Below are 15,399 nucleotides of genomic sequence, written 5' to 3'. Positions count from 1 at the left end.
CCTGTATTCTTCTACTTTTGAATATTTCACAAAGCACCAAGAGGGAAAAAAAGAGAGCAACATTTCAGTAATAAGTGAGCTCTGTTCTCAGCTACATGAGATCACAGGACCAGACATCTCCCTGCGACAGAATTCAGGTCACAGTTTTCCAGCACACTTCAATCACCTCATTTTTATCATTATTTACGGTAGAAACTTCTATCCAGGTTTATAAAACCTATCCAGCCGTGCATTAGTTTATTAAACCAGAGCTGACCTGAGATGCAATTAGAATTTGACATTTTTCCATACTTAGTTCACAAGTTTATTATGAAAAACACTGCAGCTCTGTCCTGCAGTAACATTGTTTTACAGAAAAAAACAGTTCTGTTCAAAGTAATTCACTATGCTCAGACATTACAAGGGACAATATGGTTGGGCAAAGAGTGGAAAAGGGAACTGAGTGCAGACAAAAAAAAAAAAAAAATCAATACAATTAAATTAAACAGTATTCCCTGAAAATAAAACAAACAAACAGTTTCAGAACAAATATGAAGCCTTGGTACTTATTTTAAAAATGTTCTTTAAGCTTCAATGATTGTTTGCTGCTATCCTTATCTACAGTCATGCTGAATAAAGCTATAGCTAAATGGAAAGTTAAATGTATTCACGAGGTGTTAATGTCTACATCTTATTATTTGCAGTCTCTCAGAGAAAGCAAAAGTAACTACAAATAGCGCTATGCCAGAAACTGGTTTCTCGACCAACAATGTTGCTTCAGCATGCAATGGACTGGTTCATTCTAAAGTGGTCACAGTTGTTGACGACAAGAGGCTTTGTATTTGAATATGGCACGTCTTTTGGTCCATGTGAAAACAAGTTTGAACGTTAAATATTTTCTGACACTTTGGAGTTACTGTTGCTCTTCCCGTTTTCTTTAGGTCAACATATGGTTCATGGCAATACTGTACAGCTCTGTACTCTTTACAGGAAGTAGTCCGGGGTGCGGCGAGTAACGTGCGGCTCACCTCTGCGCGGCGCTGGGTCGAACTGCAAACTGAAAAGCATCTGCATTAATGACAGCATTCCAGTCACGCGCAGGTATTTCTTCCAATTGCTTTAAACTCATCTTTGGATTACTTCCATGCACTTGAAAGAAACAGATCTTGGCTTTAGGGCTCAAACTGGTCAGATACCAGTCAGTACACATCTGGACATTAAAAGTCTCCTGTAATTATCGAAATTTACACAGCGCTTTGTGAATTCCTCATTTATTGCTAAAACTGCTGTAACAGCTTTGTAAAGTCAGTGTCCTAACCAGATTCAAAGTCTCTTCCCCTAGACTTACAGGTGGGCATAACTACCTCACACCTGACAGTATTCTGACTTTCCAATTACTTACCTCTGGAGTATTTCATTACACTCTCACTTTATTGTATCTAATGAGCTTAATGACATGTCTAGATGTCAACAGCCATTCCCAATATGTAACTGCAACGCTTTTAGATATCAGCAGCCCAACAATTCCACCCTCACCTCACCTCCTGAATGTGCACAGGGTAAAACCATACCTCAAAACCATAAGTAGTTAATGTAGCAAAATACCACTGATCAAATCTCAAACTCATGTGCAACACGGATCTCATGTTTAAGCATACTTACAAGGAGTATTTTAAAGTATCATCAAGTTCCATAATTGCAGCCTGGTTGCCACAACGGTAGCAATAGTTTGGAGCACTGAAAATTGTTACTACATTCCGATCATGGCACCAGTTGTACCCCTGGAGAGGAAAATAAACTGTTCAGGAAAACCATGTTCATTTGTTGCACCCCATAACTGACTATGAAACTGAATTTCAACGTGCAAAACCCTACATAGGCTTTGCAGTTTTAAACAACATTAAGGCTGTTTATTTCTCTTAACTGAAAAGGGAAAAAAGGAATTGCACCATAGCATATAACACCTTCCTAGTAAGCAGTAGATGAGCACACTGAAAAACAGCAGGAATTCTCCACTACGTTGTTAAAAATTGAAATACCAACTCTGAATTAGACCATCTTTTAAAGCTAGGTGTGGGTTCTGGTTTTGATGACTACAGGTTAACTTCTGGGGACAACCAGAGACTAAGAAGAAACCACACACATCCCTTTACCTTGTGAAGAGGCCAAGTCTGCATCTCAGGCACCACAACTCCACTACCAACAGCTTAAACACAGCCTTGGCTGCTTACCTCCATTACCAACTGATGAGCTCTTGAAACCAATGTAAGGCCATTAGCATGGTTAAAGGTTTCTGAAATATCCTGTCCAAATGTATAACCTGCACCTCGAGGAGAAATTCCCCAGCCACCACGATCATCTGGATCTGACCATAGCAAGTCACACATTGGACCCTGTAAGAGATTTGGAAAGTATTTCATGAACTGAACCAAAAAAAGAAAAAAAAAAAGCAAGAACAAAAGCCACAACGTCCATTCTCATGACCCTGCACAGCTTACTGCAGCATCTCTTTAAGGCTTGGAAAGAAAATGTAAGCAAAACCCCACCTATCAGCTACAATAGTTAGTGCAGTTAAAGCTTAAAATACTCACAAGGAAGTTAATTTTAATGGAAAAAAATTTCACAGAAGCAGTTCTCACCTCTGAGATATTAAAATCTGCTTTGTAACATCAGGCAAGAATGTGTCCCTTAATTTTCCTGCAGAAGACTAGTAGGCAAGACAGGTATTTTCAAATTGCTACATCGTTTTGAACCTGATTTTCTGCCTTTGTATATATTAAAATGCCCAACATATGCTGAATCATGAATTGCACTGTGAGTTAAGATAATTAATCTTCAATATACCTCATGGGGAACTTCCTGCAAGCGATCCAGTGCTCTGATGTGATCCAGCGTATCTATTGATGGAGAGAGGCCACCATGTAGACAGAAAATCTGAAACAGACATTATGAAATCTCAATTGTTTATTATAACTGTTTAGTATAAACAATTAAGAAAAATTTCCAAGAGGTTATTTCCAAGCTGCGAGCTCACTGAATGCAGTGTTAATAGCTCCCTTCACAACCAGCAACTTTTAACTTTGTCCAAGTTCAACCTACCTGGCCATCCACCAAGGCAGTTAGAGGAAGGTAATCAAAAAGGTCTGTAAAGTACTTCCAAACATTTGCATTCCCATATTTTCTTAAACATTCGTCATAGAAACCATATACTTGTGTGATCTGCCTGCTTTCATGGTTCCCTCGAAGAATTGTGATACGTTCACGGTAACGGACCTGAACACAACAGTGGAAGACATGTTAGGGGCACGACAACATGCACTGCCCAAAACCACCATTTGCTTCTCTTCCCCTCCCCATAATGTGCTAATTAAGCAATAAGAACAAATTAAATTACAACCTTAAAGGAAAAAAAAAAAAAAAACCCAGCTAAATGATGCCAGTCTTCAGTTGCCTTGAGATGAAGTACAGGTTTTATCCACTGTTAGCAGTGGAATTCACTACCCTTGTGCACTAAGCTGTTATCTCACATCTTTAAAGACTGCGGCATCCACATTTAAACATAGAAATAAATGCACAGCTCCCTTTAGACAAAGTTATCCAGGCTTTTGAGAAATACTACATCTTTACAGGTTTGTAAAAAATATTTTTGACAACACAGCCAACATTTCAGTTTTTGTACCTATAAACCCTTGCAGTAAATTCGTACTGATATCAAATGCAGTCAGGACAGTTACTATACATTTTATACTGGATGGTACAGAGGAAAAATTACCTTAAGAGCTACAAGCAACGTGACTGTTTCAACTGAGTAATAGCCTCTGTCAACATAGTCCCCCATAAACAAATAATTTGTGTCTGGTGATTTGCCTCCAATTCTGAAGAGTTCCATGAGGTCGTGAAACTGCCCGTGCACATCTCCACACACTGTGACAGGACATCGCACTTCTTGTACGTTGGATTCTTTTGTCAGGATTTCTTTAGCCTAAAAGCAAAAACAAAGAAGTCGTAAGGTTGCCTGTGAGCAGTTTTTACTCACCGTATGCTCCACTATCTGCAACGTTACCACATTACCTGCCCTTCTTATGAACTCTCGTCCTTCTCTGAAGCACATGGAATAGGAGCTCATCTACTTGCAAAACTTGGCTTCATGCAAAGACTTTTTAAAACTTTCGGGTGTTTTTCTTTTGTTGTTTTTTAAGAATTGGGCCTTTTCCCCCCCCCCCCCCCCCCCCCACACTTCAGATGTCTTGCTTCAGAAGCTGGATGACAGTTTGCCACGTGTGCATCTCTTTGTATACAGCAGAAGATCCTACCTGAAGCAAATGCAAGAACTCAACCAACATTCACAGTTCTTACCAACCACACAGTAACTTTGTGTGTGTTGTAAGTACGCACAGATGTGCCCTTTATAAGCTGAAGAAAGAAGCGGACTTTTGCTCTCTTCATTTTCTTCCCCAAAGTTTTGCACAAACAAGTTGCTGACAAGGGTAATTCCTACAAACAGCACAACTAATTATAGCATCAAAAAGGTAATGCTGCCAGAATTCCTCAATCTGATCATCACGATGCCAGTTGCTGGTGACTGCTCTGACAACAATCTATAAATACACACAATTATTTTCTAAATCAAGGGAGTATTGGAGGCATTAGAAATATAAATAGCAGCAAGTTTACAAGTTGCCATCTATTAAGATTTACGCCTTTCAAGCACCAGTGTTCCTATTCAAAAAGGATACATTTAACCTCATTATATTACCAAGAAGAGAACATGAGAACTGCATTCTGCTCCACAGAACTGCATGATGCCCACAGAACTCACTGTAACAGCACTAAATACCACCTACACACGGCCACACTGAATCCCAGATACCCTGAAACACACAGCAGCATAAGAGACGGGCGGAAGAGCAACACCACATTCATTTTAGGGTCATTTCTCTCACTGCTTTCTCAAACCTAACCCGGCAACTCAAACCTAAGCTGATATCTAAAGCTGCATACTTGTTTTGCAGACTTTCTGCTAAGCAGAGAAGTATTTTGAGACATTGTAGAAAGAAAAAAAGTCACCACCATTTGAAAAGCAGATTTGGAAAGTTAGGAATGAAATATCTGAAATTAAAATCTAAAGAAGAGGTTAAATACCTGGTCCAACAAGAACCAGGCTCGTTAAGGAGCATGCTGCTCCGTCCACGTTCCCACTTAGCTGTGAAGCTATCAGCTGGCAGTGATGGACACCCCCAGCCGTGGTCCCTCTGCTCCTGGGCGTTATCCAAGCTGCCCAGCCCAGCAACCATTTCAAACACCAATGGCCAGCAACACACACTTTAATGACGGAGATGCAAAGATTCCATTCAACACTAGGAAGAAATGCAAAATGCAGTCATGGTTCAGCACCCTGCCCAACACTGCTTGAGATACTGAAAACCATGAGTAACAAAGTTAAATTACTCTGCAGACCTACTGACAACAGAAGTCAAGTCACACGAGTTTCCACTCACTGTGCCTAGTGCCAAAGATGGTCACTGGTGGCTTGTGGTAGATGCTAAAAACATCAATTTATTTTAAGATAGTCTGACTTAAGTTCATTTTAATGCAGTGACACTCACCAGGTGTTCTGGAGGTGTTCTAACAGCCCGAGCCTCCTCTAATACACCACTACAGTCAGAAGCATTACCCATCCCAGTTCTCCTTTGACAGAGAAAGTTACAGAGACTTATAGCACTTCAATACAAAAAAGCATTCTTTAATTAGAACACTTTCTACTGCCATAATGCCATTTCGTAATGCACTGGAAGCATCACACAAGGAATGCTGCATTCATTTTTCATCAAAGGGATGCAACTTTTATGCTGACTGAGATGAAAATGGCATCATTCTCTGAAGAGCTGTCGCTTCCTCAATTTTTGAAATATGAAATCACTCAGATATGCAGACAACCGAGCACACAGGTAAGTCAGACAGCCACGCTGATAGAAAAAGACGGTTCCAGGTCAACTTGCAAAACAGCCATCTCCATTTAAATCCTGCAGCAAAAGGATGCTGGTGTAGTCATCTACATATTTTCATGTTCTTGAAGCAAGTTTAATGAAATACCAACTTATGACCTGCTCAGCCCATTTACAGTCTCATGTCCCAGCATTAGCAATGGCATACACTGAACTGCTTAAGCAGTATACGAGTCTCTAAAAAAGAGCTTCAGGAGAGTTGGAAGTGGAAAATAACACTGGAAAAACCATCAGCTGTACCCTGTTTCTGCATTTTCAGTCACAACTGTTGGAACACACTGTGACATTACAGAAACACAGGCTGGCAAGACAAGAATAGATGTAATACAATTTCACAACAAGGTTCACGAAGTCAAGCTGTTACTAATATCACTGAAGCACGGGTGACTCCAGCTTGGTACAGGACACACACCAGCCCGTGCAATCTTACTTGGTTTCATTCCCCATTGACTGATCCCTTCCTTCAGAGCCATGACGATGCTATTAGCTCAGTCACATTCTTCAGCAGAATGGAAGTGCCACCAGCAGCCACCACGCTTACAGCCAGCAGCATCCAGCACAGCAGAGCCCCGCACCAGGCCGCCTGATGAGGGAGGAGCAGGGCAGTGAAGGCAGCCCTGATTCCCACTTCAAGAACCCTGTGACCTATTGCCAGGGATGGCAGTGCAACACTTCACAGTATTTTGACAGTAACATTTTGAAACATTCAGGTTTCACTGCCTATCTCTACATAAACAGGCAATGCCAAAATTCAAGATTTTCCTCGAGCACTTACCAGTGCTTTTGTTTCTTAGACATTTTTCATTTCTTAACAACTCTTAACATTAAGAGACCCCTGAGCTTCTGCGGGACTTCAGTTCTCATGACTCCACAGGAGGTTTAAGCTGTATTCTACATTCTAAAGGGTCAATACACTGAAGCAAAAGCCCAATATCAGCAGCATGCAACTGCAATGGCAAGTCCCTACATGCAGCTGTAAGACACGAGGAAAAAAGTACCAGAACTCAGCCAAATCTGTCCCACACAACCGCTGTCAATGTGGAAAGTCATGTGCTACCTTAGGGCAACCTCAAAGTCCCAACCATCAGCACGTACCAAACACACGTCGCTTCAGTCACACTGCTGGAGTTCACTTCTCAGTATCTGCAGTATCTGCTTACTCAACTGTTTTTCTGGGGAAAAGGCAGCTTGTGCAAACTCAAGAGAGGCAGAAGACAGGACTGAAACTAAGGCTGGTTTAAAGGCACAAGAAAACAATTTTCACTGTACAGTAACGGATTGTTAGTGGATGAAAATAAAACCTCCAACTTAAGGATCCAAACCTTCCAGGACTGCTGCACATCTTTGAAAGTGACGAATGAAGAGTAAAGCACTGTATTTTTCTTGTTTACAAAGCACCTCCTTATATGCCAAAAACAAACAACAGCAAAAACTCATTCTTAAAATACAAACATTAGTTCCATTGTTTTAAAGCAAAGATTCAAGCAAGCACCACATTTTATAACAGGCTGGGGTGCAAAAAATTCAAAAAAGATGTGACTATTGAAGTCATTGGGGTTGGATTTTCAGATCTGCGGGATTTTATTTAACGATAGGCAGGAGCTGCCTGCACTCTGGCTATCTCCCATCTCCCTTGTTCTCTGCCTGCATTTCTGCCCAACAAGACACAGATTACAGCTCACAGCTCGAGGGCTGCAACCCAGCCACTCTCACACTGCTGAGGGCAAGTCTGCTTCAGAAGCAGAATACGTCATACCTGAGATAAAACACATCTGAACCGGTCCATTTCTAACAAATCTCTTCCATTCACCAGTATACAATTTCCCTTTTGTTTCTAGAACATGCAGTATTTGTTTTTCATGCCTACCCCTCCTCAGATCATTGCCTTCTAGCAGAAGCTCTGATAGCTCAAACCAAGTACCTACTCTGTGAGGCACATAATACAGAAAAAATAAGAGCAGGAAACATTACTGTGGCTTCACTGAGCCATAAAAGCAGTATTTGAAACTGCTGTGCAATGCTGAATCAGCGAAATGAAGCACTTATCAAAAGATTAACACTAACTCAGTAAAGGAAATATAAGCACCACTTTAATGAGACAACAGCTCTGCAGTCGCTGTGGAAATCCGTAATGCATTCTTGGAAGACCAAAACTCACACCTGTAAGCCCCACGCTGTCTAATAAAGCTTGTATGGAAAGGCATCCACTGTAACCGAGACAAAGTCACGCACCTGTAGTTACCACACAGATATTTTGTAGAGATCGAAGACTTCAGCCACACCCACAGCTTCCTGCCGTCAACATGCACAGGATGTGACTAAAGCCACAATGATCAGCTAATTGGGATGAAGGCTGGTTTTAGCCAGCCAGCATCACCGCCTGGAAGAGGTCCCAGTTCCGTGCAAAGTCAGCAGCTCTTCTACAAAATAAAGGCATTTCTGTTTCCTCCCAGTGTTCCCAGTCCCTACCTGCAGAGGAAAGATGCCCAAATCAAACGTGGGCTGCTTTTAGAGCAAAAGGGGTTTTCTTTTACAGTCTGACCTTTTAAACAAAAGTAGAGACATCAGGCCTCTGATATCATTCACCTGTGAAGATGCTACGACAGCAGTCAGACTACACAGCACAAAAGGGAACCTGCTTAATTCTGAACTTCAGAATCCACTAAGGAGTTCAATGTGAATGCATATGCAAAAATAAAATTAAAATTCAAAGCTCTCAATTAACATTTAACTACTTAGTATTCCACAGCAAGTAAAAACAGAATTTCCATCCAACACAAAAGTACTGACAGCAGCAAAATACTCTTCCATGACCGAAACAAAGAGCATCCTGTCTACTCTGACTCGGTGAGCACCACCAATACCCCCACTGCTAATGTCACCCACTGCAGACATTCTGGAGGTTTGGAACTAGGTGAAGGAAGCAGCATGCCTGCTCCATCGCAGGGCAGCTCCTGGCAATGCGTGTCACAAGCAACCCACTGCAAATCTATGGCCCTTAATTTTCTCAGGGCTGGGCAAACAGAACTAACAAATGAACTCAGAAGTTGTATTTAGTGTACAAAAGAATAGCGGCCGCCATCTCAATGACTACGTAAGCAAACTACAGACACCTAACTCAAAAAGCGTAGTAGAAACCAGCTTAATATTTCACCACAAAGCTAGGTACCTTTCTTTGCCACTACAGCAGAGCAACTACTGCTGCCTCACTCTTAGCAATTGCTATTTGCTTAGAAGAGTAACTGAACAAACACAAGATGCTGGCCAACCAAGATATGAATCCTAATGCCAGCACTGCATGTGAGATTAGGTGAGACAATCACTTTATTTCTCCTAAGAATTCTAGAAGGTCTGTAAGAATGAGTACAGGCAGTAAACTTTTACCAAGTAATTCTCTATTCCTTCATACTGCACAACAATGACTGACACTTTCTACAGTCTTGATATTCCCTTCAACCTCAATTTGCAAAAATCATTAGCAGCTGTACATATCTCATAGTAACTGAAAAGAATGCTGCTTCCCTTGGAGAGAGATTTAGGAGAAGAGGAAGTGCTATTTAAGTAACAATAGTGGACCAGGAGAAAATGAGGACAGGAAGGGGCATCCCCAAAAGAATTCAATATCATAATCATTTCACAATATTCAAGCTTTCTTTGTGCCCTTAACTTTGAATTTTAAATAATCTAGGAAAAAAAAAAAAAAAACAAGAAGCCAAATCAATTAGGAAAACCAGATGGGTCCCTCTCTGTATTGGAGATCCAAGTAAAAGAGTAACAGTAATAATGCATGAAGCTGATCAATGATACAGACTGCCTTCAGCCCTGCCCATAGTAGCAAGCTGAATTCATTTTTTATGAAAAAAAGAAATAGGTTGAAGCCATTCCCAAACCAGTGGGTCTGATAAGTGAAGCTAAACTGATGGCGGTAGAGTCGTAGGATTTTCAAACTTCTTGTTCAAATGCAGTCAGGTATCAGCTGGCTGGCTGGGCAGACACGTGTCCTACTGAAAATATGTACTTCAAAACCAGTGAGCAAGGATTCAACACCTACATTGGAAGGTACTTCCTACATACCCTGCAGAAACGTCGGAGAGTTGCTCAACTGGGTATTTATTCTTTAGCCAGGAATAAACTACCTGCCTTTTCCAGCTTAACATACTGCCTAAAGAAAGAAGTCTACAGCAACAACGGTGTTACTGAATGCTGCTGTAGTCTTTAAGGGTCCCTAAGTGAGAAGGGAAATTGTATCATTGCTCCTTGGAGCCTCTCAGCAGAGCCATCTGCACAAGCCCTCCATAACTCATGCCAAAGCCAGACAGGTAAGGTCATTACACTGCTTAAGGCATCCATGATGACTAACTGAGCATAGCCTGGGAGCAATCACAGAGCAGCACCGTCATCAGATCCTGGGAGGCAACAGCTTTACCAGAGGTAGATCTGCAAAGGGACATCAATGTACAGTCTTGTCCGTGTCGTTATCCTTACACCGTAGAAACTCAAGTACAAACTTGCTCTGACTTACTAACACTCACTTCTGTTATTTTAAGCTATGCCCAAAATGACAACACTGGAATATCTTTCACTCCATCTGATTACAATGAATGTGGTGAGTAAAAACTAATTAAAAGAAAGAAGTACTAACAGCAGCACAACTCAATTTCACAGAATACCAAAGAGAAAGCTGTTAGCACTACAAGAAGCGATGCACAGAAGACAGATTTCTCATACACATAACCAAAGTGTTGTAATCAGCACTAGGTGAGAAGGCTGGCAAGGCTGACACTTCAAATATCTTCTGTGCACGGGAACACTTTCCATTTTATATTAACGCTATCGTAAGAACACTGGGAGTGAAAGCATCTTTCTTTGTGAAAGCATTCCACAATAACCTAAAGCAGTCATTAAAATGTCACAAAAACCTTCTCACTCTGTAATTCTCCCAGAGATCGAAGCATTAACAGCTCAATCCTCAAGTAAATTCAATAGGCAGTAACAAAGGAGTCTCCAGCCTTCTCCTGTCCTCCCGTCCTCATTGAAACAACTGAAGAGGGCCCTCCTGCCTGCAGCAGTTTCTTTTTTACTGACTCCATAAGCCAATGTGGTAGCAAATAAGACATGAAACACTGTGCCTTCCACTGTCTTCTCCCTTCTTCTGTCAGAAGTGCAGGGACGCACAACATGTCCTGCACAAAGCTAATACAGCGGAGACAAAGAAACAGAGCCTCTGAAGAAGTGGGGCAGAGATGCCAGGGCAGCTTGGAACAGCATGCTTCACAAAACTTGCTCGTCCTGTGCTACGCAAGAAGTGAACTTTGACCACAAGTTTTTCTTTTGACCCAAAAATGAGCTGCATCAGTAACACACTGCCCTCCTAGAACCACAGCGCTTAAAGAAAGCTGAAGGAGTTCGAGCATTTGGTACAGCTGCAGTTGGTATGCATGTTTGGCTTGTTCTCATTGGCAATTAGTCTCAGAAAATCTAATGGAAGACCTGGTGTTAAAGGTGGCAGACGACAGAAGGAAAAAAAAGCCACTTCTGACAAGCCAGTGTACCAGAAATCAGCACAGCCCAGAAATACTTATACTAGGAAAGTTAGCAGTGGTGACAGACCAAATAGCAAGTGTGATCACAAACTTTGTTACAGATCAAAAGCTACAGAGACAAGGTGTCAATCAAGGCTCCTAGAAAAGGGCTTAGTGATATCAGAACTCCATTCAATTAACAAATTTTTAGATAGCACCACCATCCATGCACTTACCAGTAAAACACATCTGAAGTACACAGTGAGAGCCCTGACAATGCTACACAGCGTACAACCAGCTTGCCTGCTTCAAGAAACTGGGGGCTATGTTCAAAGCCACTCACAGCCCAGCTCTTCCCAGCGAGAGGCTCCCAGACATCTCCTCCACTCAGAGATAGATTCTGAAATAACCAATGGGGATGGCATCCACAAATTCAGCTCACTCCTGCATTCCATTCTGGACTGCCATCCCACCTTTCCTGAGCTGTGCATCAGAACAGTCCCACCGAGACCACTTCCCACAAAGGATGGAAAAGAACAGCAGCCTTCTTGTAAGTGGGCAGCAGAAAAAAACCTCACCTGGCCACAGAGGACTTCCTTTCTCTTCTGTACACAGACAGCAGCCAGTGTACAATTCAGCCTCAGCAGGACAAATGTGGCCAATGTCATAAATGCCATACTTGAGTAAGGCACATATTTGTAACAGTCCTTCAAAGCTAACACTTAAGGAATACTTAAAGCACATAAAAATCTGTCACTGCTGTAGCAAAATTAATAGAAAATATTAACATTAGAATAATTTAATTGTCACTTAGACTTTTTTCAAGTCTATGAAAGCAGATATTGTTTGTGGCTACAAATTATTCCTAGCTCTAGAAGACATTTCTACCAGTTACCACCACCGAGGGAATGAGGCACAACACAGGATGCACCTAGAGAGTAACTGCAATGCATGAATGGCATTTAGATACTGTGCTGACATGGTGTTTGCAAATAGCTGTTATGTTCTTTTTGGTATCAATACTGAAACATAACAGAGCCCTCAGGCTTCATCTTACTCAAAACAGGCAGCAGTCTTCACACAAAGCCTCAAAAGATCCAGAAATACCAGTCAGGAAGATCACCTAATAAACTGTGTGTTACAGGGAAAAGCTCTCACAAGAATGATTACTTTTCCCTATCCTAGCTACAGCTCAGTGCACTGAGGAATGACAGCTTCTGTCTGATAGGGTCTTCACCCGCCATTCGGAACAGTAACTAGACTTGACACCATCCTTAACATGTAAGTTCTTTATGGAAAAACATAACCTTTGGGTGTGATTGCATTCATGCAACTACTGACAATAATGAAAACATGATGCATAATTCAGTACTGCTGAGAGCTGGTGCTGGAAGCCTGGAAACAGGATAAATGAGGACCCTTAGCAGACCTACAGAATTCAGCTAATGCCCTGCGTCTGGGAACACAGCAACCCACCAGAGGGGACGGAAGGACAATGGAAAGCTTGGGCCTCTGAGGACAGCTTCCAATTGCTTGCACAGGCAATCACAGCACCTCACCTACCACTAGCAGGAAGCCCTGGTAAATCCACCAATAGTTATCATTCTTCTGTAACACGAACAGCCTGGATGTACCTCACAAAGTACTGACCGCAGCCCAGTAAGAGAGAGAGAGCTTTATCTCAAGCACAGTGTCACGCTACCCAAAGAGATGCCACCTTTGGTCTGGAGCTGGCTCCAAGACCCAACTTGTGGCAAAGCGTGGCTGCTGCTCAGTGGTATTTTCACATCACTCTCCCATTTTGGAGTCTTTCATCTCAGAATACAGCAGTTGGACAGACAGCTTTCTGTAACCTAATTCCAACGCCTTAATCAAAACAAACAATTCCCACAACTCATCACTTATCATTCCTTCAGCCTCACCAGAAGAGTTCGCTACTCCCACCTGCCTCGTGATTCCTTGCCTTGAAAACCTGTCAGAAGCATGAAGACAATTTCAGGTGAAGACAATTTTTTCCTTCCTAGAGTCAAGAATCTATTTTGGTGATGAACACTACACACTCACCCAGAAATAAAGTCTATTTCAATTCTTCATTAGAAAAAAATGAAAACACCTCCATTCTCACACAAATTATGAACATGACTATAGTGCCTTTTGTACAGTTTCTATTGGTATGCCTACTCCTCACCTATCCAGAACATGCAGTAAATGAAAAGCATTTAATTTATTCCTTGGGTTCTTACAGATTACCATACAGCCTCACTAGAAATACCTACCCAGGATTCAGACCTTGAATCAGCATATCAATAATGGCAAACAGGACACAAGGAAGAAGCCGGACTGCTGTCACTGGAGACACACATGGAAAACAATCCCTAAACTGCTACTTGCTTGCAGCGCAGTTTTAAATACACAAACCATACCTAATGGTTATGATTTCAAGTTGCTGGAATGTCAGTCAACTGAAATTTGGACACAACAAGAACACATCTGGCCAAAAGCCCTGCAAGTTAATTCTAAGTCCTCTGGAAACAGTTTGCTTCTAAACTAACATGCTGTAGTATTTGAAGGCATAGTGCCAAACTTAAAATACCCTCATTTCTTCCTGCAGTAGGCATGCAGCCTTCTTTAGAACCATGTACGTTGGTAACTTCCATACGCATTGATTTCCAGGTCCCCCAAAAAAGGCAATTCCTTCAATCGAAGGATGGATGAAAATAAAACTTCCAGGAAAAAAATAATAAACCTCGAAAAGTGAAGATTTCATTCAATTCATTGGAGCGTGACCAGACAATACAACCAAGGTATCCCTACAGCTCTTATTCCCTTTCATTTCAGAGCACGGTCTGTCTGGGGCTGATTTTAAGATCTTCCTGTATAACAAACACAGCACAGCACTCTGGTCTGCAGATCCCAGCATTCCCCATCAGTCACCACAGAAATCAACAGCGACACGAGCTTCATTTCACAGAGCGCCATTTTATTCTGAACAAACGACTCTCAAAGTCAACCTAAATTTCCATCTCAATCGTAACTAAGCGTGCTCTTATATTTAAAAGGAGAAGAAAAAAAAAAAATAGCTGCCGGGCTCACGGCAGCTCGGAGCCCCGCTCTGATCTCACGTCGCGCTCCCCCCGCCCCGTCCCCCCGTGTCACACGGCCCGCCCTCAGCCATCCCCGCAGGGCAGCGCCGGGCCCGGCGGCGCACGGGGGTCTCGAGCCGCGGATCCCGGCAGCGGCGCCATTTTAGGACGCGATGAAAAGGTGGGAGGCGGGGCCAGGCCGCGGCGCTGCCCGCCGAGGGGCCGCGGCTGAGGCAGCACCGGGCCGCGCGGGCGGCGCCGAGCGGAGCTGAGCAGAGCCCGGCGAAGCCGCCCCGCGGCTCCGGCACCGCTCCGCCGTTCTCTTCGCAGCCCTCTCCGCGCCCGCCCGGCCAGGAGGAGCCGCCGCCGCCCCGCACCGCCGTCCCCGCGGCCGCACGCCGCCCTCCCCCCCGCTCCACCGCTCACCTTCTCGCAGAGGCTCTTCACCTGCCCCTCGGACAGCTGCTTGCATTCGTTAAGCTGCTCCACCCACTGGTCGAGCTCCTTGGTGAACACCTTCTCCTCCATCCCGCACGCACCCGCTCGCTCGCCGCCGCCGCCCCCTCCTCCTCCTCCGCCTCCTCCTCCTCCTCACCAGCTGCCGCCGCTCCTCCCGGAGGCCCCAACAACGCGCTGCCGGCAGACGCAGCACAGCAGAAGTTACGGGAGCGGCGGGCGAAACGGCGCCCTACTCACGGCAGCTCTGCCGCTCTCTCGCTCGCACTGCCCGTGTAATGGCCGCCACCGCTGACGTCACGGCCCCAACTACACTACGGGGAGGGGAGGGAGCCGCCATGGGAGGTGACGACG

The 15,399-nt window shown here is 43.4% G+C and overlaps 1 protein-coding gene across 1 annotated transcript; it reads right to left on the bottom strand.

The window, feature by feature from the left end:
* Nucleotides 1-963: 963 nt before the first annotated feature.
* PPP2CA (protein phosphatase 2 catalytic subunit alpha) lies at nt 964-15,117 on the bottom strand (the record flags this gene model as incomplete). Its single annotated transcript, XM_079542387.1, has 7 exons — nt 964-1,036; nt 1,642-1,760; nt 2,211-2,372; nt 2,824-2,913; nt 3,079-3,252; nt 3,752-3,961; nt 15,016-15,117. The coding sequence occupies 7 exons, from the start codon at nt 15,115-15,117 to the stop codon at nt 964-966; spliced, it is 930 nt and encodes a 309-aa protein (XP_079398513.1).
* Nucleotides 15,118-15,399: the final 282 nt, after the last annotated feature.

This window comes from Tetrao urogallus, assembly GCF_951394365.1.
Source record: "Tetrao urogallus genome assembly, chromosome: 14".
Taxonomy (NCBI): domain Eukaryota; kingdom Metazoa; phylum Chordata; class Aves; order Galliformes; family Phasianidae; genus Tetrao; species Tetrao urogallus.
This window is presented reverse-complemented; position numbering and strand designations above follow the sequence as displayed.